Source organism: Mobula hypostoma, chromosome 4 (assembly GCF_963921235.1).
Source record: "Mobula hypostoma chromosome 4, sMobHyp1.1, whole genome shotgun sequence".
In the NCBI taxonomy this organism is placed as follows: domain Eukaryota; kingdom Metazoa; phylum Chordata; class Chondrichthyes; order Myliobatiformes; family Myliobatidae; genus Mobula; species Mobula hypostoma.
Genome location: NC_086100.1, coordinates 177,321,147 through 177,344,470, shown reverse-complemented (window position 1 = coordinate 177,344,470; position 23,324 = coordinate 177,321,147). Strand labels below are relative to the sequence as shown.

The 23,324-nt window shown below is 42.2% G+C and overlaps 1 protein-coding gene across 5 annotated transcripts in view; it reads left to right on the top strand.

The window, feature by feature from the left end:
• Positions 1-23,324, top strand: part of rnf103 (ring finger protein 103) — an 88,910-nt gene that overhangs the window by 20,758 nt on the left and 44,828 nt on the right. For 2 of the 5 annotated variants that reach the window (XM_063047070.1, XM_063047068.1), the window contains exon 2: positions 21,161-21,300. In XM_063047070.1, coding sequence (XP_062903140.1) covers positions 21,169-21,300 — 132 coding nt within the window. In that variant the 5' untranslated portion in view covers positions 21,161-21,168. Of the gene's footprint in view, positions 1-5,559; positions 5,700-13,179; positions 13,720-21,160; positions 21,301-23,324 lie in introns of those variants that run through there. The other 3 variants (XM_063047069.1, XM_063047067.1, XM_063047073.1) reach the window with 3 other exon arrangements.

Sequence of the window (23,324 nt, the reverse complement as noted above, 5' to 3'; positions counted from 1 at the left end):
CAGACACAAGACCTAATGCAGATGCTGAAAATCTAGAGCAGTACACACAATGTGCTGGAGGAGCTCAGTAGGTCAGGCAGCAGCTTTGCATAGGAATAAGCATTCGACGTTTCGGGCTGAGACCCTTTAATCAGGACTGGAAAGGAAGCGGGGGTGTAGAAGTGAGAATAAGAAGATGTGGGAGGGAGGAAGAAGTACAAGGTGGCAGGTGATAGGTGAAACTGGGGGGGGGTTGAAGTAAAGAGCTGAGAAATTGATTGGTGGAAGAGTGAAAGGGCTTGAGAAGGGCTAATCTGATAGGAGAGGACAGAAGACCATGGAAGAAAAGAAAGGGGAGAAGCACCAAAGGAAGGTGATGGGCAGGTAAAAAGAGAAGGTGTGAGAGGGAAACAAGAATGGGAAATGGTGAAAGAAAGCGGGGGGGCAATTACATCAGATTGGAGGCTACTGGATGACATATAAGGTGTTGCTCCTCCAACCTAAGTGTGGCCTCATCGTGGCAGTAGAGGAGGCCATAGACTGGCATGTCAGAATGGGAATGGGAAATAGAACTGAAGTAGGGTGGCCACCAGGAAATCCTGTTTTTGTGGCAGACTGAGTGAAAGTGCTCGATGCAACAGTCTCCCAATCTATGTCGGGAGGAGGCCACACCAGGAACACCAGATATAGTAGATGACCCCAACATGCTCATTGGTGGAGTGTTGCCTCACCTGGGAGGACTGTTTGGGGCCTTGAATGGTAGTGAGGGAGGGGGGGTGCAGGCACAGGTGTAAGTGCCAGGAGGAAGATCAGTGGGGAAGGCCAAGTGGACAAGGGAATCATGTAGGGAGCGATCCCTGCGGAAAGCAGAAAGTTGAAAGGAAGGGAAGATGCGCTTGGTGGTGGGATCCCACTGGAGATGGCAGAAATTATGGAGAATTATTTCACGTCACGTGCTAGTGATAATAAACCTGATTCTGGATGCTGAGGCTTATGGGGTGGTAGGTGAGGTCCAGAGGAACCCTATCCCTGGTGTGGTGGGATAAGGGCATATGTATGCGAAATGGGAGAGATGCGGGTGAGGGCACTGTTGATGGTGGAGGAAGGGAAGCCCCTTTCTTTGACAGTGTTTGCAGGTATCTTCGCATTGCAGCAAGGGTGATGCGTAAATCCAGAGGGAGCAGTGGCAGGAGAAAGTCAATCAAATGCAGGTACCTGGGATCCTCATTGGGTTCAAACTGGGAAGCGTGGGTGGCCGTGATAGCAAGTCGGTGTGTGAGCAAATGGTTGAAGAGTCCGAGAGCAGCAGAGACCACAGTGAGGAAGCAGTGAGAAACTGTCTCACTGAACCCCCATTGAAGAGAAGATTTAAACTTCTTTAAGGGTAGGCATGACTCGAAGAGGCCACAGTGGAGCAGTGAATCAGACACAGGGTACTGTGGATACTGGAAATCTAGAGCAATACACACAGTGTGCTGGAGGAGCTCAGCAGGTCAGGCAGGATCTATGAACGGGAGTAAGCAGTTGACATTTTGGGCTGAGACCCTTCATCAGGACTGGGAAGGAAGGAGGAAGAAGTCAGAATTAGAAGGTGGGGGGAGCAGAGGAAGAAGAACAAGGTGGCAGGAGATTGGTGAAATGGGGAGGGGTGAAGTACAGAGCTGGGAAGTTGATTGGTGGAAGAGATAAAGGACTGGAGAAGGGGAAATCCTATAGGAGAGGACAGAAGACCATGGAAGAAAGGGAAGGGGTGGAGCACCAAAGGGAGGTGATGGGCAGGTAAAAAGAGAAGGTGTGAGAAGAAAGCAAAAATGGGGAATGATGGAGAAGGGGGGAGGGCAATTACCAGAAGTTTGAGAAATCGATGTTCGTGCCATCGGGTTGGAGGCTACCCAGACAGAATATAAGGTGTTGGTCCTCCAACCTGAGTATGGTCTCATCGGGGCAGTAAAGGAGGCCATAGACTGACATGTCAGAATGGGAATGGGAAGTAGAACTGAAATGGGTGGCCATCGGGAAATCCTGTTTTTTGTGGTGGACGGAGTGAAGGTGCTCAACAAAATGGTCTCCCAATCTATATGGGGTCTCACCAGTATACAGGAGGCCACACCGGATGCACTGGGTACAGTAGGTGACCCTAACAGACTCACAGATGAAGTGTCGCCTCACCTAGAAGGACTGTTTGGGGCCCTAAGTTATTATTTGGACACTCCATTAATTACATTCTTTCAGCCCGAAAAAGACCCCTGTATTCAGACTATATCTTTGTGGAAAGCAGTCCATAGAACATACAACAGTACAGCCAAACTAATCCCAGCTTCCTTCACGTGATCCTTATTCCGTCAGTTCTTGCATTTTCATGCCTAGCTAAATGTATCAAAGCTATGTGTTAAAACCTTGAAGAATTCCAGCCATGTTGACAGCTCGATTACATAAAGTTTTTATGAATGACTAGCTATTTCTTCCTTGATATATACACTTGATTCTTGCCATTAACTGACATTAAGCTGGGTGCCGGCAATTTCCCACTTATTGTCTCTCTTTCTCTTGAACAAGGAGTCATGATTTGCAATTTTCCAGTCTAACGGTATCCTCCTAGAGCTCGACGAATTCGGAAAAACTTCAATTAATGGCTTTACCATCTCTTATCCATACTGGGTTGGGGGCTAGCCTCTGCAGGCTGGCTCTCCCATTGGTTCTGCTTTCTAGTGTTCACTCCCTGGAAGATAAACTGGATTGTCTTCATCTGCGGCTGCAGGACAAGAGCAACTGCTACATGCTTGTTCTTGCAGAAACATGGCTCCAGGACAACATCCCATGCACCATCAAGCTTCAGGCCATGCCACTCAGGATCTTGTGCTAATGTTATTTGTGACTATCTGTGCTATGGTAACTATATGTGCTAAGTCTGACTGTATCTACCATCTAGGTAGTCTCCAGCCCCTTGGTATGAACATTGAATTCTCCAAGTTCGAGTAATTCCCTCCCCCTCCCTTCCCCTATCCCAGTTTCACTCTGCCCCCTCCCCCAGCTGCCTACTACCTCCCTCATGGTTCCGCCTCCTTCTACTACCCATTGTGTTTTCCCCTATTCCTTCTTCACCTTTCCTGCCTATCACCTCCCTGCTTCCCCTCCCCCACCCCTTTATCTTTCCTCTTACTGGTTTTTCACCTGGAACCTTCCCACCTTCTTTATAGGGCCTCTGCCCCTTCCCCCTTCAGTCCTGACGAAGGGTTCTGGCCCGAAACGTTGACTGATTGTTTCCACGGATGCTGCAGACCTGCTGAGTTCCTCCAGCGTGTTGTGAGTGGTGCTTTGACCCCAGCATCTGCAGAGTATTTTGTGTGTATGTACTGTGTCTTGCAGCTTGGCCCTGAAGGGATGATGTTTTGATTAGCTGTATACACGTGAATGGTCAAATGACAATTCAACTTGAACTAAGGGATTCATGTCTTGTAAAACCCTTGGATACCGGCTGTCAGGTGGCAACTTATCTGCACTTCATCCCACTCTTTTATTTTCCAAAGCTTTGTCCCTCATATTACAAGTTCTCAGTGCTGATTAAAACAAGCCCACCTATCAGCGTCTGGATATTTTCCGTGTTCTTTCTCCATCAATCACTTGATAATTTCATGTTAATTAAGGTTTCTGAAGTTTTCCTTACTATGAGGTATGAAATTAACTTGGTTCTATCTTTTTGCTTATTCTTTCGTGTTGTCTTTGCACACTGATTATTTGCCCTGTTGGTGCAATCTTTCATGGATTCAATTACGCTTATTGGATGTATTGATACCCGCAAGAAGGTGAATCTCAGGGTTTATAAATGGTGACATACATGTACTTTGATAGTAAATTTACTTTGAACTGTCCTATATTTTACTCCACACCCATCCTCATTTAAACCTTAAAAGGGATTAATATACAAAACTTTGTGATTTTCTTGCATTTATTCTGTGATCATCTGATGTGCTCCATTTCTTCACATTTTCCCTTCTATACTAACTTCTCAAACACTACATTTACTACATAACCAATATAAATTATGACACTTCTTAGTAATCTTAACATGTAAACTCTTAGTTACACCTTGCAATCTTTATTCACCCTTTATCTTTTCCCTCATTTTGTTATTCTTCCAGTCCTGTATTCATCACCCTTTCAATTTTGGCCCACTGTCACACTTTAACTCATCCTACTGACTCCATTTGGTCCATTGAGTCTGCTCTGCCATTTCATCATGGCCGAATTCCTTTCCCCTTTCAGCCCCAATCCCCTGCCTTCTCTACCACATCCCTTCATGCCCTGACTAATCAAGAATCTATCAACCTCTGCCTTAAATACTCCAAATGACTTGGCCTCCACAGCTGCCTGTAGCAATGAATTCCACAGATTCACCACTCTCTGGCTAATTAAATTCCTCCTCATCTTCATTACAAATGGACATTCCTGTATTTTGAGGCTGTGCCCTCTGGTCCTAGACTTCCTCATCATAGGAAACATCCTGTCTAAATCCACTCTATCGAGGCCTTTCGATATTCGATTAGGCAAAATGAGGGGAGTTTTACTAAAACCTATCATCTGCCTGTCCTTCCTCACAGTCTCACTACACAATGCATCTTGTTGTATTCCAACTCCCCATCCTTAGCTCTGTCACTCTGGTTCCCATTCCCCACCAAATTAGTTTAAACCCTCCCCAACAGCTCTAGCAAACATATCCAGAAGGATATTGGGCCCCTTATGTTCAGGTGTAACCCATCATTTTTGTTCAGTTTATACCTTCCCCAGAAGAGATCCCAATGATCCAGAAATCTGAAACCTTGCCCTCTGCAACAATTCCCATCAGGCCCTGGCTTGTGTCCCAGCAGCATTGGTCCACAGGTCACGCCTCTTGATCCATAGCCATCTGGAGGCTTGCTCAGCAGCCTCTGACAATCCTAATAGCTCTTTTCTTTGCAAGCCCCTGTAATGCCCTGGAGAGAGTAGGTTCTACACTATGAGCAGCCAGCAACAATATTGGTACATTCAAAAGAAATTAATGTTATAACACAGGAGAAGGATAATTCTGTACAATAATAATATAAGAACAGAAAATATTGGAAACATTCAGCAAGTTCCAACCATTCATTTTCACCACTAATATACCAATCCCTCTGCCTGACCTGGCATGTTTCTAACATTTCCGGTATCTGCAGGTTTTCTGATTTTCATTTACTCCATGCATTGTCTCCTCCCCTTTTAAATGTAGGAAAGATAATTTGCACACATTCAAGTACTACCAGAGGATAACTAGAGAATCTATTTTTTGATGATGTTAATGTGAATAAACAAGGTGTCACTCTTTCAAATGGATGTAAAAGATCTCATTATACTTTTGGAAGAAATGCATGGAAGTTTCTCTTGTATCCTGAATTATATCTCAGAGCTAACACCAATGAAACATATTATTTAGCCATTAGCTCAGTGCTGTGGGATCTTACTAAGTTTATGTAAGAAGAAGAAGAAAGCCCTTAACTCTGAGTGGAGTCATTGGGACACCGCCGTGACGGCGTTTTTTTAAGCAGACTTTCTTATTTTTACGAGGCCGAGTTGCTAGCCCGACGCTCAATCCAGCACGGATGGAAAGTGTGGAAGGGAGCCGGCTGGATTCGAACTTGGGAGCCTTCGCTCCGAAGTCCGGCGCTGATGCCACTATGTCACCAGCCAGCTAAGTTTATGTAAAGGTAGGTGAAATTCTGATAATCTGCTGTTGGAATGCTCAGTAATTAAGGTTTGGCATTTGACTCACCCAGTGCTGATGCCTCAACACCTGGTTCCTGCACTCACTTTAAACTTATAAGTTGTCATCTTTTTTTTTCCAGTCCTGATGAGGGGTCTCGGACTGAAACATCGACTGTTTACTCTTTTTCATGGCCTGCTGAGTTCCTGCAGCATTTTGTGTGTGCTGCTTGGATTTCCAGCATCTGCAGATTTTCTCCTCTAAGTTGAAACCTACCTGGTTCTATTTCTCTGTCTCCCTTTAAATTTACCAGATTTGATTTATTTTGTAAAACTTATATAATACCTTAAAATATGTTGCAGTACTAATTGGAGTAGTCCCAAGGTATCAGGATAACTTTTATTTTATCTGTCCCCCAATTTTAAAAGACAGCACTTCAAAAGCTGGTATTAAATGCTATGGTGCATCCGGAAGCAGTGAAAGCCACTATGTAAAGGCATAAAATATTTATAACCAGTCCCTAGTTTCTCACAGTTATATGAACTATTTCTCATTCCTCCCTGCTTCCTGTAAAGGACTTACACTTGCTAAGAATCCTTTATTCTGATGGTGACACTTCTCAGAAGAGTACTTCTGAGATGACTTTCATTTTCTTTTACAGGTTTCTCTCTTCTTTTGTTGACAGGCTTCTGAACTACCTCGATTTCACACACCTGCTCTTGCCCATCTTCTCCCCACTCAGAGCAAATATAGGGTTCCCCTTGCTCTCAACTTCTACCCCAGTGGCCTTCACAATCCTTGTAAATTTCTGCCCCCTTCAATATGATGCCACCATATTTTACCCTCATCTCCCATTTCAGCATTCCAAAGCACCTATCCCTTCCATGACTCTTTGACTCTGTCTCAGCTATCACCCACTCCCCACTGCACAGGCCTCTACCTCTTCCCTTCCCACCAAACACCCAGCAGTGATTCATTTTAGCGTACTCCATTCAGTGCTGCCATTGCGACTTCTGCATTGGAGAAACGGATGCAGACTAGGTGACTGCCTTACGGAACACTGTCATTCTGTCTGCAGAGTTATCCTGAGCATAATTCTGTCATTTTCATTCTATATCCTACACCACTCTGACCAATTTGTCTTTGGGCTTTTACATCATTTCAGCAAAGTCCAACATAAGCTCAATAAGCAGCATTTGACTTTTTGGGCAGGCATATTAACAGCCCTCCAGGCTCAACACAGAATTCAACAATATCTGATAGCCATTTTGTACCAGATGGTGTTGTGTAGCAGCAAAACCAAGCCAAAGTAATTGCCACTGCTGGCGGATTTGTTATACTTGCATGACATACCCTCACTCCTGTAATGATTGCTCCAAAAGTCAAGGATATGTATTCTGATCCTTTATTAGCAATTAGCAAATGTACAATCTTGAGGTGATGAAAATTAAGTGTACCCAAGTGTAAGCTAAGTATAATTAAGCATAGTTGAGCGGTCAGCAAAAGATATGACATCCGCCAGTCCCCAGCTACTACAAGTTGCCATGAACAAAGCATGAAGACGTAACATATTTCCTTTGCTTTTAGCACGTCCCCACTCGTGACTAATTAATATAATAAACATGCAACACAGAATTTAATGTAGATAGGGAACAAGTACCTAATTATTATACAAGAATAATTACAACTACATGCTACCGGGACACAGGAGACATGAAATCTCAACATTTACACAAATGTCCTCTTTTGGTAAGTGGTCTTCCTTAGATTGCGATCTTCTCCTGACAAATCACCTGGTTCCTCTTCACTGCATTCATGCAAATCTGCCTTGAATTGCTGCTGCCAAAGCTCATCCAAGCACAAAACTGAAGTCTCATTAACTGTCAGCTCTGGCTGAGCCTAGTCTCTTCACCATCATGGTCTCCTTTCAATGGTCCATTAACAGTCCAACCCAGCACTGTTCTGATTGCTTAGGGTATATCATTAACACTGCAAATCACTTGCAATGGCCCCAAGGCCTTAGACACATTCACCCCTATCAGCAGCTCAATTTCTGGCAAATGAATATGCTTCAGGTGAGACCATTCCTAAAAACCTCGAACAAGGAATGTTCCTTTTGTAGACAGGTTTACTCTACTGCATGTAGATGTTAGGCAGTTCACAATAGTTTTCACTATCAAAGCTAGCCACTTCCAATCCTGGAGCAACATAGCTACTCACAACCATAGTGCATGAGAGTATGCATGTTCTTTTTCCTGTCATGTTGAGCTTGTTCATAAGGCTCACAATGCAGAACACTGCTGTAAAGCCTTGATCTACGAAAGCATAAGTAACCACTAACAACAGGAATTCTGCAGATGCTGGAAATTCAAGCAACACACATCAAAGTTGCTGGTGAACGCAGCAGGCCAGGCAGCATCTGTAGGAAGAGGTGCAGTTGACGTTTCAGGCCGAGACCCTTCGTCAGGACTAACTGTAACCACTGTCTTGTTACTCTTCTTAAACTTCACCTGAACTGGAATTACCAGAAGTTTACAATCATGATCACTGGTGAGCCCCATAAGGCTATTAGTTACCAGAGAAGTACTCGTTTGCTTCATTCATGGTTTGTTTCGAATCTGCACCCTTTTCATCAATTCTGGTCTCAATTTTAGCTTCTCTTTCCACAGTAGCCACAGCAGAGGCAAAGTGCTTCCTTTAGCTTGAAGACAAATTTGTGATCTAGTTGTGTTCATACCTTAACTTACTGTTGGTGTTGTAGTATTGTATTTTTTTCCCCAAACACTGGGTATGTAGCAATCTTTACTTGCCTTTCAATAAAATTAGTGACAGTGAAAGTAACCTTATGGTTGTGCCTTTTTTGCAGTTTATAGAACACTGATCTCCATTTTCCCAAAGTTTATCAGGCAATTTATTTACGACAATCCTCATATTAGCTGGCATGTCCAACTCACACACATCCTGTATGTTTTCCATGTCTTCAACAGCCTCTAAGAAAAAGACTGTAATCTCAAAGAGTTGATGTGTGGCCAAGAAAGAGCCTTCATCATTTAGGCTGCAACAGTTTTGTACTCAGCACCAAAATGTTCCTGTAGTAAAGCTTGGGCCTTTAGATATCCTTGCTCTGGGCTGGCCCACCGGCAACTTTTGACAAGCTCTTTAGGGTAACCTCCAGTGAACTGTTCAAGAAAATAGAGACAGTCACCATAATTCATACACTCATCATATATACTCAGAATACATACTCATCATATATATACTGATCCTATATCACATCATATATACTCAGAAGCACCTTGTGCTATTGTATAAGGAGAGTGCCTCCATGGTGCAGGCTGAGAGTGTCATAGGGAACGGACCCAAGTGCAAGACACAGACACTGAAGTACTAGGGACAGGACTAGGATACAGGGCGAGGGCTAGGCCATGGACATGAAAACTGGGAACCCGGAACAGGAGCCCGGAAACCCGGAACCCGGAACAAAAGAGCTAGGAGCCCGGGCTTGGATTCTGAGCCAGAGACTGAACAAGGACCCAGAACCTGGGTCTTGCCTCTGGCTCGGATTCCAGAACTAGGCAAGGACGTGACTTGGCTGGCAGGCAGGACAAGGCCGGAGTCTTCAGACTTGAGGCGAGGCTGGAGACCAGAGACTTGAGGCTTGGGGTCTTAAAGCTTGGCTTGGGGCAAGGCTCAGCTGGAGACTTGGGGTCCTGAAGCTCCTCCTGGGCAGGTCATGGATCTCTACCCGATGGAGGCAAGGGACAGAATCCACCGCAGGGTAATGGCAATCTGTCCTGGCTTACCCAACGGAGGCAAGGAACAGGAAGGGACAGAACCAACTGCAGGGTAACAGCAATCTGGCTTGACTTACCCGACGGAGGCAAGGGACAGGATGGGACAGGACCCACCGCAGGGTAACAGCAATCTGGCCTGGCTTACCCGACGGAGGCAAGGGACAGACCCACCACAGTGTAACGGCAATCTGTCCTGGCTTACCCGACAGAGACAAGGGACAGAACCAACCACAGGGTAACCGCAATCTGGCCTGACTTACCCAACAGAGGCAAGGGGCAGGAAGGGACATAGATACAGGGTGGCTCCAAGACAAGACTTCAGGCGAGGTGAGGTGAGGTGAGAGTTACCAGCAAGACAGAGCAAGGCTTCAGGCGAGGAAACAGAAGGCAGGGGAAGGAAACGAGGAGTAAGGACAAGAACAATCCAGCAGCCACGCCCTGGTCTCTGGAGGTATTTGTGCAGCCAGCCCCAACGAGAATCAGCTGCCTCAATTAGTGCTCAACAGGAACAGAAACATGGTAGACAGGAAAACCTGGAGCAAGGGTCGATGGACCGGACCATGAACCGGAAAGCAGACTTCATGGACCAAACCGTGACAGGGAGTGAACATGCTGAACTACCCCTTGGGGTTCAGACTCATAGCTCATAGACATTTGTTCCTCAAATGTATCCACATAGATATTGAGTACACTGTACTTTTCATGTTCCATCTCAACATAAGAACTCTCACCAGAGAACCATTCAGCTGGAGCAAGTTTAGCAGCCACTGGACTTTAACTTGGGCCATCTTGGCTGCAATTTCTTCCTCCATCTTTGCCCAAAGTTGCTCTTCCTGTTCTTCCAATACGTGTTTCTCCCTCAATATTTGTTGTCTTGCATATAATTCAGCTAAATCAGCCTTCTTTCTAATGTATGGGTCACTCTGCTAGCAATAGAATGTGCTCCACACAAATTAGACAAGCCTGTTCTATGGCTTAACAAATATTTTAATTTCCTCCAGCAATCTGACCTTCAATATTGCATGATAATGAGCAGAATTAGGCCTCTTGGCCCATCAAGTCTGCTCCGCCATTCAATCATAGCTGATCCTTTTCTCCCCCTCCTCAGCCCCATTCCGGGGCCTTCTCCCCGTAACCTTTGATGTCATGTCCAATCAAGAACCTATCAATCGCTGCCTTAAATACAACCAATGACCTGGCCTCTACAGCTGCCTGCAGTAATAAATTCCTCAAGTTCATCACACTCAGGCTAAATAAACTTCTCTTCATCTTTAAATGATGCCCCTCTATCCTGAGGTTGTGCCCTCTTGACCTAGACTCACCCACCATGGGAAACATCCTTTCCATATCTACCTTTCTAGGCCTTTCAACATTCAAAAGGTTTCAACGAGATCCCCCCGATCCTTCTAAATTCCAGCGAGTACAGACCCAGAGCTATCAAATGTTCCTCATATAATAACTCTTTAATTCCCAGAATCATCTTTGTGGACCTCCTCTAAACCCTAACCAATGTCAGCAAAGACTTGAAAAAGCTTTGCTATCTACTTTGATATTGTTTGCTAGATTATGTATTGCATTGAACTACTGCTGCTAAGTTGACAAATTTCACGTCACATGCCGGTGATAATAAAGCTGATTCTGATTCTGATGCTGCTTTCATATTTCATCTTTTCCCTCCTAATGATTCCTTTAGTTGCTCTCTGTAAGTTTTTTTTAAAGCTTCCCAATCCTCTGTCTTCCTGCTAAATTTTGCTTTGTTGTATGCCCTCTCTTGCTTTTACAATAGCTTTGACTTCCCTTGTCGGCCACGGTTGTACTATTCTGCTATTTCAGTATTTCTTTGTTTTTGGAATGCAGCTATCCTCACCTTCCACATTTTTTCAACTCAGCATTTCAACAGAACCAAAGGTTGAACTACTCGGGTAAACACCACTATGCAGCTTTCGGTCCCCAATTGGACAGGCAGTGCCGGCCATTCAAAACTGAGTTTCTAACCCAAACACACAGCATGAACAACAAAAAGTTGTTACTTGCTACAGCTGCTCTAGGCTGCAGTGCATTTAATGTCACAGACACTCCATTTGCTGATGTTCTTTTGGTATAACCGTTCAAAAGGTTTGCTGATGGAATTTAGTGACAAAACCAAACCAAAACAATTGCCCTGCCGGTGACCCTATGGATTTGTTATACGTGCATTATGCACCCTCACTCCTGTAAAGATTGCTCCAAAAGTCGTGGATGTGTATTCCGATCCTTTATTAGCAATTAGCATACATACAATCTTGAAGCAATAACTTTTATGCGTATTGAAGTGTAAGCTAAGTGGAATTAAGTGGTCAGCAAAAGATATGACCTCCGTCGGCCCCCAGCTACTACAAATTGCAATGAACAAAACATGAAGACGTAACTTATTCCTTTTGCTTTTACCACACCCCCATTTGTGTGACTAGTTACCATAATAAACATGCGACCCAGAATAGAAAACAGATAGAGAACAAATGCATGGCTCCTACAAGCAACACACATAAAATGCCTACAGCAGGCCGGACAGCATCCACAGGAAGAAGTACAGTCGACGTTTCGGGCCAAGACCTTTCGTCAGTACTAACTGAAAGAAGAGATAGTAAGAGATTTGAAAGTGGGAGGGGGAGGGGGAGATCTGAAATGATAGGAGAAGACAGGAGGGGGAGGGTTAGAGCTAAGAGCTGGAAAGTTGATTGGCAAAAGGGATACAAGGCTGGAGAAGGGAGAGGATCATGGGACGGGAGGCCTAGAGAGAAAGAAAGGGAGAGGGGAGTGCCAGAGGAAGATGGAGAGCAGGCAAGGAGTTGTTGTGAAAGGGGCAGAGAGAGAAAAAAAAAGGAAAACATAATAGATAAATAAATAAACAAACAAACAAACAAACAAGGGATGGGGTAAGAATGGGAGGAAGAGCATTAACGGAAGTTAGAGAAGTCAATGTTCATGCCATCAGGTTGGAGGCTACCCAGATGGAATATAAGGTGTTGCTCCTCCAACCTGAGTGTGGCTTCATCTTGACAGTAGAGGAGGCCATGGATAAATGTCCTATTCCCATTCCGATATTTCTATCCATGGCCTGCTCTACTGTCAAGATGAAGCCACACTCATGTAATGACCACTATTTCCTCAGTCACCAGAAAATCTGCAGATGCTGGAAATCCAAAACAACAGACGCAGAAATTTCTCTAGTAATAGCATTGAAAGCCAACAGGATGACAGGTTTATGAAATGTGATTCCAGGGCACAAGATGGGTCAAGTGCACTATGTTTCAGTAGGGGATTATTGAGGAAATAGTCACACACACAAAATGCTGGAGGAACTCTGCAGGCCAGGCAGCATCTATGGAAAAGAGCAAGCAGTCGATGTTTCGGGCCGAGCCCCTTCATCGGGTCTGGAATTAAGTCTTGATGAAGGGTCTTGGCCCGAAATGTCGACTGCTTGCTCTTTTCCATAGATGTTGCCTGGCCTGCTGAGTTCCTCCAGCATGTTATGTGTGTTGCAACACTTTCTATTTTATTTAGGTGAATATACAGCTGCGCTGTTGTTCTGTAAACCAGCGTTGAAGGAGTACAATGAGCGTTGCAGCATTGCTCATTGCAGTTGCCCACATCTCCGGTTCTGTCAGCTTCGCTGCGCGTCAGGATTATTATTAACATTTCGTGCAAATGAGCTGGTCACGCATTGTCCGATTAGAGGAGTTGTGCGCAGGCGCCAACTCTTAGGGTGCCGGCGCTGTGTCGATCGCGGCCGCGGAAAATGGTGCTGCGCCGTGGCGAAGGGCGGGCCTGAGCCTTGAGGTGATAAACATCGGCCTGACAACAATAACAAAAGCGAGCGGCGGTCTCCCTTGCTGACAAATTGGAGGGAGAGATACATTATAATTTGGATTGTGACGACGGAAGTATTTCAGATCAGGCTGCAGTCGGACTGAGATGCCGGAGTGCCCCGTTTAACAGCGCAGTCCGTTTCTCCCCGCCCCAAGATGTGGCTCAAGCTGTTCTTCTTGCTCCTCTACTTCCTGGTCCTCTTTGTGCTGGCCCGGTTTTTCGAAGCCATCGTCTGGTACGAGACCGGAGTCTTCGCCACGAAGTTGGTAGACCCTGTGGCGTTGAGCTTCAAGAAGCTGCGGACGATCCTAGAGTGTAGAGGCATCTGCTACGCCGGCCTGCCCGAGAAGAAAGATGTCAGGGAGCTGGTGCAGAAATCAGGTATAAAATATATTCGCCTCCAAAGAGTGTTGATGCAATACCACCCACACGAAAACCTGAGATGTTTTCTTCACAGACACTGACTGACCTGTTTTCAATTATTTTGTTTGTATTAATAATCAGGTGATGGGGTGGGGACAAGTGTATTTTTTAAATCAGTTATACATTCTATCTCCAAGGTATCCATCCACTAGGAATTGATATTTCAAAGACACTTATCATTGGGGGACTTCTATATTATGTCACCTTATTCTGAATTTTTTTTGCTTTATTTCTTAGATTAATGTTGCGACTTGAGGAGTTGCAGGATTTCCAAACCCCTCATGCAGTAGGTTATTTGCAAATTGTTAAAGAGAGGTTATTTTGAAAGTATTTTGCAAATTTGCCTCTGTTTTATAGGAGGAGGAGTTTTGACGTTTCATCCATAGTGACATTCTTGGTTTTAATATATCAATATTTCCCTGTGTTTTTATTAAACATACACTCAGTAGCCACTTTATTAGATACACCTGTATACCTCGTTAATTCAATATCTAATCAGCCAATCCTGTGGCAGCAGCTCAGTGGATAAAAGCTTGCAGACATGGTCAGGAGGGTCTTTTGTTCAGGCCAAACGTCAGAATTGGGAAGAAATGTGATCTAAGTGACTTTGTCTGCGGAATGATTGTTGATGCCAGACAGGGTGGCTTGAGTATCTCCGAGAACAATGGTCTTTAGAGTTTACAGAGAATGGTGCAGAAAGCAAAAATCATCCAGTGAGCAGCACTTCTGTGGGCAAAAATGTCTTGTTAATGAGAATGGCCAGACTGGATCAAGCTGACAGGAAGGCGACAACAACTCAGGTATCCACATGCTGCAGCAGTGGTGTGCAGAAGAGCATCTCTGAACTATCAACGTGTCGAACCTTGAAGTGGATGGGCTGCAGCAGCAGAAGACCATGAACACGCTCTCAGTGGCCACTTTATTAGGTACAGGATGTACTGAATGAAGTGATCACTGAGTGTATATATCAACAACTTTAGAAGAGTCAGACTTAATGGGTGAACTTGAATGTTGATTCACAGAGTAATGTAGAAAGGATATAGGAAGGCCTTTTGGTCAAACTTGACTATGCTGACCATGTTGCCCCACCAAGCCAGAACCATTTGCCTGCATTTGGCCCATATCCCTCTCAACCTTTCCTATCCATGTACTTATGCAATTGTTGCTATTGTACCTGTCTTGACTCCTTCTGGCAGCTTACTGCATACACACACTATCCTCTGCATGAAGAAGTTGCCCCTCAGGTCCCTTCTAAATATTTAATCTTTTATGTTGAACATGACATGATTGCCTTGAAAAATGCACCAATGTTGTGCAGTTAAGAGAAAGTGAACTTCTAATCTGTTTGTCGTATTAAATCAGAAACAGTATAATGTATAATCTATTCAAATACTAGAATGTTTGCATCTGTTACTTATTTAAAGTGCCTTTTTCAGTTTTTCCAAATTTTAAAACATTTAACAGCTAATTTGTGAGCATTCAAACTTGGTTTTCTCATTATTAGTTCCAGGCCTCCAAATTACCTCCACACTAACAGCTGCACAATCACTGTTCCCTAAAGGAAACCATATTGTCTATTTAAATGATAACCTGGTCAAGCAGCTTGTATATAAAAAATGGACAATCAGAAAGGTTATGTTAAAAAATAAAAATGAGAGTAATAGAATAAATATGTTCATATGATTCCTGTATTGGAGTAGACACATTGTCTGCTGGATCTCTATTCTTGGGGAGAACTTTTACTACTTCTAAACAATTAAATTTATTTGAAACATGTGAAAAAGGCAATATCAGATCAGTGTGAATGCAAAGGTTCTGATCAAAATACATTTGAATTTGATAATTGGGAAAGAGTGTTGGCTGAAATCAGGTCTTCTATTGTTGTGCATATTTAGCAATAAAGCATATGGCTAACTCAGTGGGAGTGGATTTAGTCTGATTTCAGCAGGAGTGTACAAGCTTTGCAATGTTGATTTTGAGGGGAAAAAAGTACTTGCATTCACTTTGTGTTTTGCTATATCAGTATACCCAAAGAGCTTTTGGATTGAAGTCACTTTAGTAACAGAAGAAACTCTGCAAGTAACTGTACACAATGAGATCCCATTATTAATAATATCATGATCGACTCTACTGTTGATGATGAATAAATATTAACACACTAGAGATGAAGCTCATTGTAATGTGAGCAGGTGGAAAATTGTAGCAAAATAGGGCAAAACATTGGTGCATTTGTTGATACTGGGATGTGCCACTCTTCTAAAGAGACTTACTTTCAACTATGCAGAACTCCCTTAGAGTGCAGAATGCCGAACCCCTAGACTTCCGTCGTATCTCAGAAGTTGGTCTTTAACCCATAACATTCGGACAAAAGTGCTACACCTAAGTTACTGTTGACAGTTACAAAGTAGCTGTAATGTTTCCAATATTTTTCCTGCAATCCTGTAATCCCTTTTCCCTAGCACCTGTTCAAAATCATATTCCAAATAATTGATATGTATTTTACTTCTAAGGTAATGTTTTGTCAGAAGGAAATAGTTAGGTTACTTAAACTTTTCTATGGGGAAAATATAGTCTTGTGTATAAAAGAAAATTTAAGACCATAAGACGTGGGAACAAATTGGGCTATTCGACCCATCAAGTCTGCTCCTTCATTCCATCCATCATGGCTGATTTATTATCCCTGTCAACCCCATTTTCTCCATAACTTTTGAAGTCTTTGCTAATCAAAAACCTATAAGCCTCTGCTTTAAATATGCCCAGGCAATTGTAACTAGAAATAATGACGAGTTTAGGTTCAGATTGGTTTATTGTTGTATACATGAGGGTACAATTAAATGACTTGCTCCATGAAGGTCACAGTAAACAGTATACATGGTAATAATAAGCACAGTGAGCAGGGCACAGAGAATGAAATGGTGCAAAGTATAGTATTGCAGACTGAGGTGGTGCAAAAAGAAGTACTGTTTTCTTTAGCCTTTTCCTTGCATTTTGAGTACCCTGAAAATGTTTTAAAATTTCAACAATTCTTTCTCAAAATGCAATATTATTGAAACATCCCTTAATGATACTACACCCTATCCTCGTTATATGCAAGGGATATGATCCTCGAAGTTGGCGTATAATGTGAAATTGCATACTGTAATGTGAATAATTATTTAAATGGAGAAAATAGGGATGCGTTCCAGAGGGCTTCCTAAATATGTTTTATCTGTAATTTATTCACATTTTATTCCAATACGACACAAAAGCAGTACTACAAGACAACATTTATATTATATTTAATCCATTTAAGGTAATATTCAATGTAATAGATCATAGAAAGTTAACATCCTAGGGTGTACAGTACTCACCAACAGTGGCAGGTGTGTTCGCTCCAGGAGATGAGTGGTTGTGGTGGTGTCGGGCAGCTTTACACGGATAAGGTGGATGGTTGTGGTCGTCAGGATAATATCAAGCACAGCAAGGGGTGAAGGAAGGCTCACAGAACTCTTAGAATTGCCGGCAGCAGAAGATTACAGTGATTTGCATAAAATGGTGAGGGTTGTTTGCTTGGCAGCATTTTGTTTTAAGTTTGCTTGTAGGGAAGAAGGGTTGATGGCAGGGAACGACTGAAATGCTGACTCCGTTCTAAACTTGGGTCCATGTCCATCGCCATTTGTGCCAAGTGTTCTGACTTCCACCATTCCCTCACCGTTGGTAAACTCCCGGGATTTTCAAAATCGTCTGTTGCTTGCAGCATCTGAGAGATAGTTCGCCGTAAAAAAAAAATGTACGTCTTGAATGTGGATCACACCGGTCGAGTGGTTGAATCAGCGATGTTGTGTTAAGCGGCAGGAAATGCACTGTTATGTTAGGATGAATGCTGGCCAAATGTTTAGGATGGGCTGGCGCATTGTCAAGCAACAAAAAAAACTTTAAAGGGAAGATTCTGTTCTGGGCGGTCGCGTCCCAGAGCTGTGTTACCTTCAGCTGATGCCGCGCTGTTTATAATTTCCAACTTTTTTTCAAGTGTTGAAGCAGTTCTCTGCTGCTCGGCTGACGGCCCAAGACATGACATCGGATACTTAGGAGGCATAGTTAAATATTTCAAGCGCAAAATCACTGCACCGTAGGTAAAACCAACAAAAGTTTAAGATCGTGTATCCACACCTTGCCAAAACCAATGTGAGAGTGGCGGGAGTGAGATTGTGAGGCGCGCGCACCTGACTCGTATTGGCAGGAAGGCAGTGCTCCTCGCATAACTGTGAATTTTGGATGCATATAACGAGGCTTTGGTAGAAATAGGTTCCTTGCATAACTGTGAATCCACATAGTCTGAAGACACATATAACGAGGATAGGGTGTATTCCAAAATTCCTTTTATTGTCATAATAACCATTTGGGTGGGATTTTAGTCCCCGTGTGTTCTTGGTTTTTTCTCTTTGGTGTATTATCGTTGCATTACATTCCATACAAGATTAATTTAAATAATTTGCCTGCTCAAGCTCTACATTCTGAGGAGTGAAAAACTATAAACAGGTTTTCCCATGGCACTCAAGATTCCCAGATATTGGAGGAAATGAACAAGAACATTTTGATTTCCATCTCCATATTAGAATGTGGGAACTGGAAAGAGGTAAATACTGTATTAATCTTGGAAAATGCTGGAATATGCTCACAAAATGAGGCTGAGTATCAAGGGAAACAGTCTCTGACATGACTTGACCTGAAAAACTTTCAGTATTTTCTGTTCAGATTTGCAGAATCTGCATTTTTAAGGGTTAATGTTTGTAGGAGGTATAGTCTAAGGATCGTCATCTTTTCATGGTGGAAAGGGCTGTGAGTTCTGGAGATCTTGAGAGCGATGCCTTCTGAAGTTTATTCATTTGGTGCTTAGCTCTTGGTAGGGTCACCCACAGCAGGAAAGTTGAGGGGGAGGTTCAAAACAAATATTGTTCCAACCAAGACCTCAATAGTGGAGCTGGCGGAAGATGATCCATCACAATGGCAGAGAAGGCAAAGAAAGCCTGCATTATCGTCATGCACTCCATGCCACTGGACCCTTCCCCGATCGGTCAAGGACCGCGTGGTGGCTGCACATGCATCAGCCTCCCCATGTTAAACAAGGTCACTTACAGGTCTTCTCCATTAAGGGAATCTACTCTAACATCCCAGTTATGTAGATCCGGATCAGCATCTACAACCACCTGAGGACCCACTAATAGGCAAACCCTCTGAAGAACATCATACTCAACTAAACTGATTGTATTACTAGTGTGGTAGGGTTTAAAGGTATGGATAGGTAATTCTCTTCATAACATAGTTTGAGGAGCAGGAGTACTTCTCCCTCCCCCATTTGTTAAACCTTGCAGCACCATTACCATATGGTTTCCAAGCCAAAAAGTCATAGAACTGGAATCAGGAAATCCAAGTCAGGATATTTGACTTTCTGCCAAATCACGTTCAGGAAAGTGAAAGAAGAATTTAGACAGGGTAGGAGAGAAAAGGATTATTTACAACATCCTTAAGGGTTAAATGTTCGAAACTCGCCAAAATAATTGTGAGAGATTTGGAATTAAGATTTAAAATACTGTTCACTTGAACAGCGATATAAGCTCTAAATGGACACAAAATGAACTAATTCTCTCCCGCATCTTTAGTGTGTATCTGTAACACCAGCACTAAACCTTTTGCCTTTATATTTACATATGTTAACGTTCTTGCCAGGATACTACAGAGGTGATTTGTGAATGGGCAGAGCAATTCCAAGGGTATCAAGTATTTAATTAGACAGGTACATTCACAGATGTTGCTGTTGAAATTACTGTTTTAATAATTACAAAACTTGTTGGGCACTTGTCTGTGTGTATTTTTTTCAGTGTTTTCCTTTTCAATATTCACATTTATATTTAGAATATCGCAAGAAATTTCTATACTATCAATGGTTATGTAGATACTGCAAACTAGTGACAAGAAAGATTAATTACAGGAAAATGGTTCTCTATAATATATACAATATTTATAAAGATAGACAAGAACAAAGATACACTTTCTATTGAAGATAGCCCAAGATTCATTTTGACATAACAAGGCATCATGATTTCCACTGTTCTCTTTCAGTAACGGTTAAACCATCGACCATCCCTTTGCCTCCACAAATGCTGTGTGACCAACTGAGTTTTTTCAGCAGTGTTTTTCTTTCCACTCCAGATTCTAGCATCTGCAGTCTCTTGTGTCTCCAGTGGTCCTGTAATGTCTTGCAAAGCAAAAGCAAAAATATTAATTTAAATAAAAATCCTAAGCAACTTGAGAACTGATATTGAATGAGTACTGCAGTTTTCCTTTTCTAAAAGTCTTTAGTGATCAGGTGGGTTTTTTATGTTTGCCTATTTGAATCTGGTTACTTTTATTTCACCTATTTTCTCCATTTAAAAAAAAAATTAAGTCCAGCACCTTTAGCAGTTTAGCCAAGTTGTAACATGGAAGTGCTTAGAAATATCTGTTGAATTATTCAAATATTATGATAACTTTGAGTAATGTACAATGTATTAAGCATTAGAAAGATAAAAGGGTGTATGATTTAAACTTTTCATAGACTATCATTCAAATTTCTGTATTCTGTTAATGTATTCAAAATGCAATATTGATAGAAAATTTTGACTGTTTTCATTGATTGTCAGATGACATCTGATGCAAAAAAACAGGGATAGCATGCTTAATGGAAGTTAAATATGAATGTTTTAAATTCAAAAGTTGGAGGTCACAAGGATTCAACTACATAGTTCCTTAAAAGTAGCAGTTTATTAAACAAGAGTTTGAGGCGCTTAGTTTTCTAAGGGAAAGAAAAATTCTAAATGATTTGGCCTAATCAAATTATTTTCTAATTCTGGGTACCCTTCTTTTGGAAGACATTTTAAGCCACCGGAATAATGAAGAAATTTACCACAATAATGCCTCATTGGTAGGAGTATAGAGTCCTGCAGGTAGATAAAACGTTAACCGGACTGCACTCGGAGTATTGTCTACGGTTTTGGTCGCCCCATTTTAGGAGGGATGTGCAGAGTGTGCAGAGAGGTTTACCAGGATGCTGCCAGTATTAGAAAGTATAAGCTATAAGGAAAGGTTGGACAAACTGGATTGTTCTCCCTAGAGTGTCAGAGCCTGTGGGGAAACCTGATAGTTTTTTTTTGGAAGTTGAGAAGCATAGAAACTATAACCAGTCAGAATCTTTTCCTTAGGGTAGAAATATCAAAAGTCAGAAGACATTTTGTTCAGGTTAGAGGGAGAAGTTTAAAGATGATGTGACTGGAAACGATTATGACTGACCTTTCACCTTGATATCACTTTACCATGTTCTGTTATTTCCTTAAAATTTTAAATATTGGTGCTTCTGTACTATTTTCAGTGTATTTTTATTCAGGTGATTTGATGGAGGGCGAGCTTTATTCTGCACTTCGTGAAGAGGAAGCATCAGAATCTACTGCCAGCACTAACTTCAATGGCGAGATGCATTTCTATGAGCAGGTGGAAGACACTAAAGATGGAATATGGCTGGTCCAAGTAATTATTTCTGTATTTTTTTTTCAAAATGCTTTAAGACCTCAATAATATTTTAAACTAGTTATTCTTTTAAAATGTCTGTAATGAAATTTGTAGGAGGGAGATATTTTAACAACAGTAATGATTGCTACTTTAAAAATTATAGTCACAGAACCTGTATGTTCTGTTTTAGTCATAAATGACAGTCATTTTTGCGGCTGAGTTGTCAATGTTAATTGTTCGACAGCATTAAACTCACTACTATATTTGTTGATCTACTTACCTTTTGGAGTTTGTTGTAGTAAGTAGTAAATGCTAACAGCATTTAAGGTATTTTTAGACTATAATTAACACAAATCTAACATTGAGAACTAGTGATAATTGTATTGTAAGGTTCATTTGTTGCTTATCTATTAAAATTCTATTTGGGCTTGAAAAGTGAATATTGATTTCCTGCTGAAAAGGGGGCATGGGAGTCTCTGGTGACATCCAAACCCCAAGCTGTTGATAAATGTTGTGGGATGATTCCTCCCTAGCACTGAGGACATCTTCAAAAGATGATACCTCAAAAAAGCTTCATCCATCATTAAGAATCTCCTTCACCCAGGCCATGCTCTCTTATTACTACCACTTGAGAGGAGTTACAGGACCCTGAAGAGACGCACTTGATGTTTTAGACACAGCTTCTTCCCCACCACTCAGATTTCTGAATGGACAATGAACCAACTCACAAACACTACCTCACTATTTTTGTTGCACTACTTTATTGATTTTAAAATATATTATTGTAGTTTATATTATTTTTCATGTATTTCATTGTACTGCTCCCACAAAACGACAACATTCATGACATAATGTGCTTTGAAAATGTATTCAGCCCCCACCCTTTGTTCACATAAATGAGTATTACAATCTGGGATCTTGTTCAGTTCAATTGAGAATTTTTATTTGTGAATCACATGCTCCTTTTTCCCCCCACAGTAGAGTCCCAAGAAACAAGGAAAAATTGTAAAGAATGAAAATCTAAATGCAAAAACTGACACGTCAGCATTTCAGAAGTACTCACCCTGCCCCCCCTTTGCTCAGTACTTAGTTGAACCACCTCTGCAGCTATTATAGCCAGTAGTCTTTTTGGAGAAGTCTCCATCAGCTTTGCACAATGTGATTTGTCTATTCCTCCTTGCAAAATTGCTGAAGCTCTGCCGAGTTAGTTAGAGAGTGGCAGTCTTGAGGTCTTGCTAGAGCTGTTCGATCTGGTTAAGGTCAGGACTGTGACTGGGCCATCAACTTTTTCATTTGAAGCCACTCCATGGTTGCTCTGGCAGTGTGCTTTGGGTCATTATCCTGCTGAAAGATTAACTTCCTCCCCAGTTTAAGCTTTCTGGCAGATGCTAGCAGGTTTTTGTCCAAGATCTCTGTATTTAGCAGCATTCATCTTCCCATCAATCCTGACCAGGTATCCAGTCCCTGCTGCTGAAAAGCATCCCCACAGCATGATGCAACCTCCATTATACTTTAGGGAGGGTGTTACCTGGCTGATGCACTGTATTAGATTTACACCACACGTTCCACTTGGTGTTGAGGCCAAAATGTTCCACTTTCGTCTCTTTTGACTGCAAGACCTCCTTCCACATCTTTACTGTATCTTTTAAGTGACACTTTGCAAAGTCTTAACGGGCAAGGATATGTTTTTTTTCTTGGTGTGGCATAAATCTTCATACTGTGCATCAGCCAGGTAACACCATCCCTGTTGTAAAGTATGATGGAGGTAGCATCATGCTATGGGGATGCTTTTCAGCAACAGGGACTTGAAATCTGGTCAAGATTAATTGGAAGATGAATGCTACTAAATATGGAGAGGTTCTGGAAAAATGCAGATTGCAGATTTACAGACAATGTTGGAAGTTAGGGTTAAATTGAGAAGATTTTTTGGTTTACAGAAGCACATTGGGCATACTGTTTATAAACTTAATTTGGGTCATAAATCATTTAGCTTGGTGTTTAAAGTCAAGGCATGATCAGGATTACAAACACAATACTGGAAA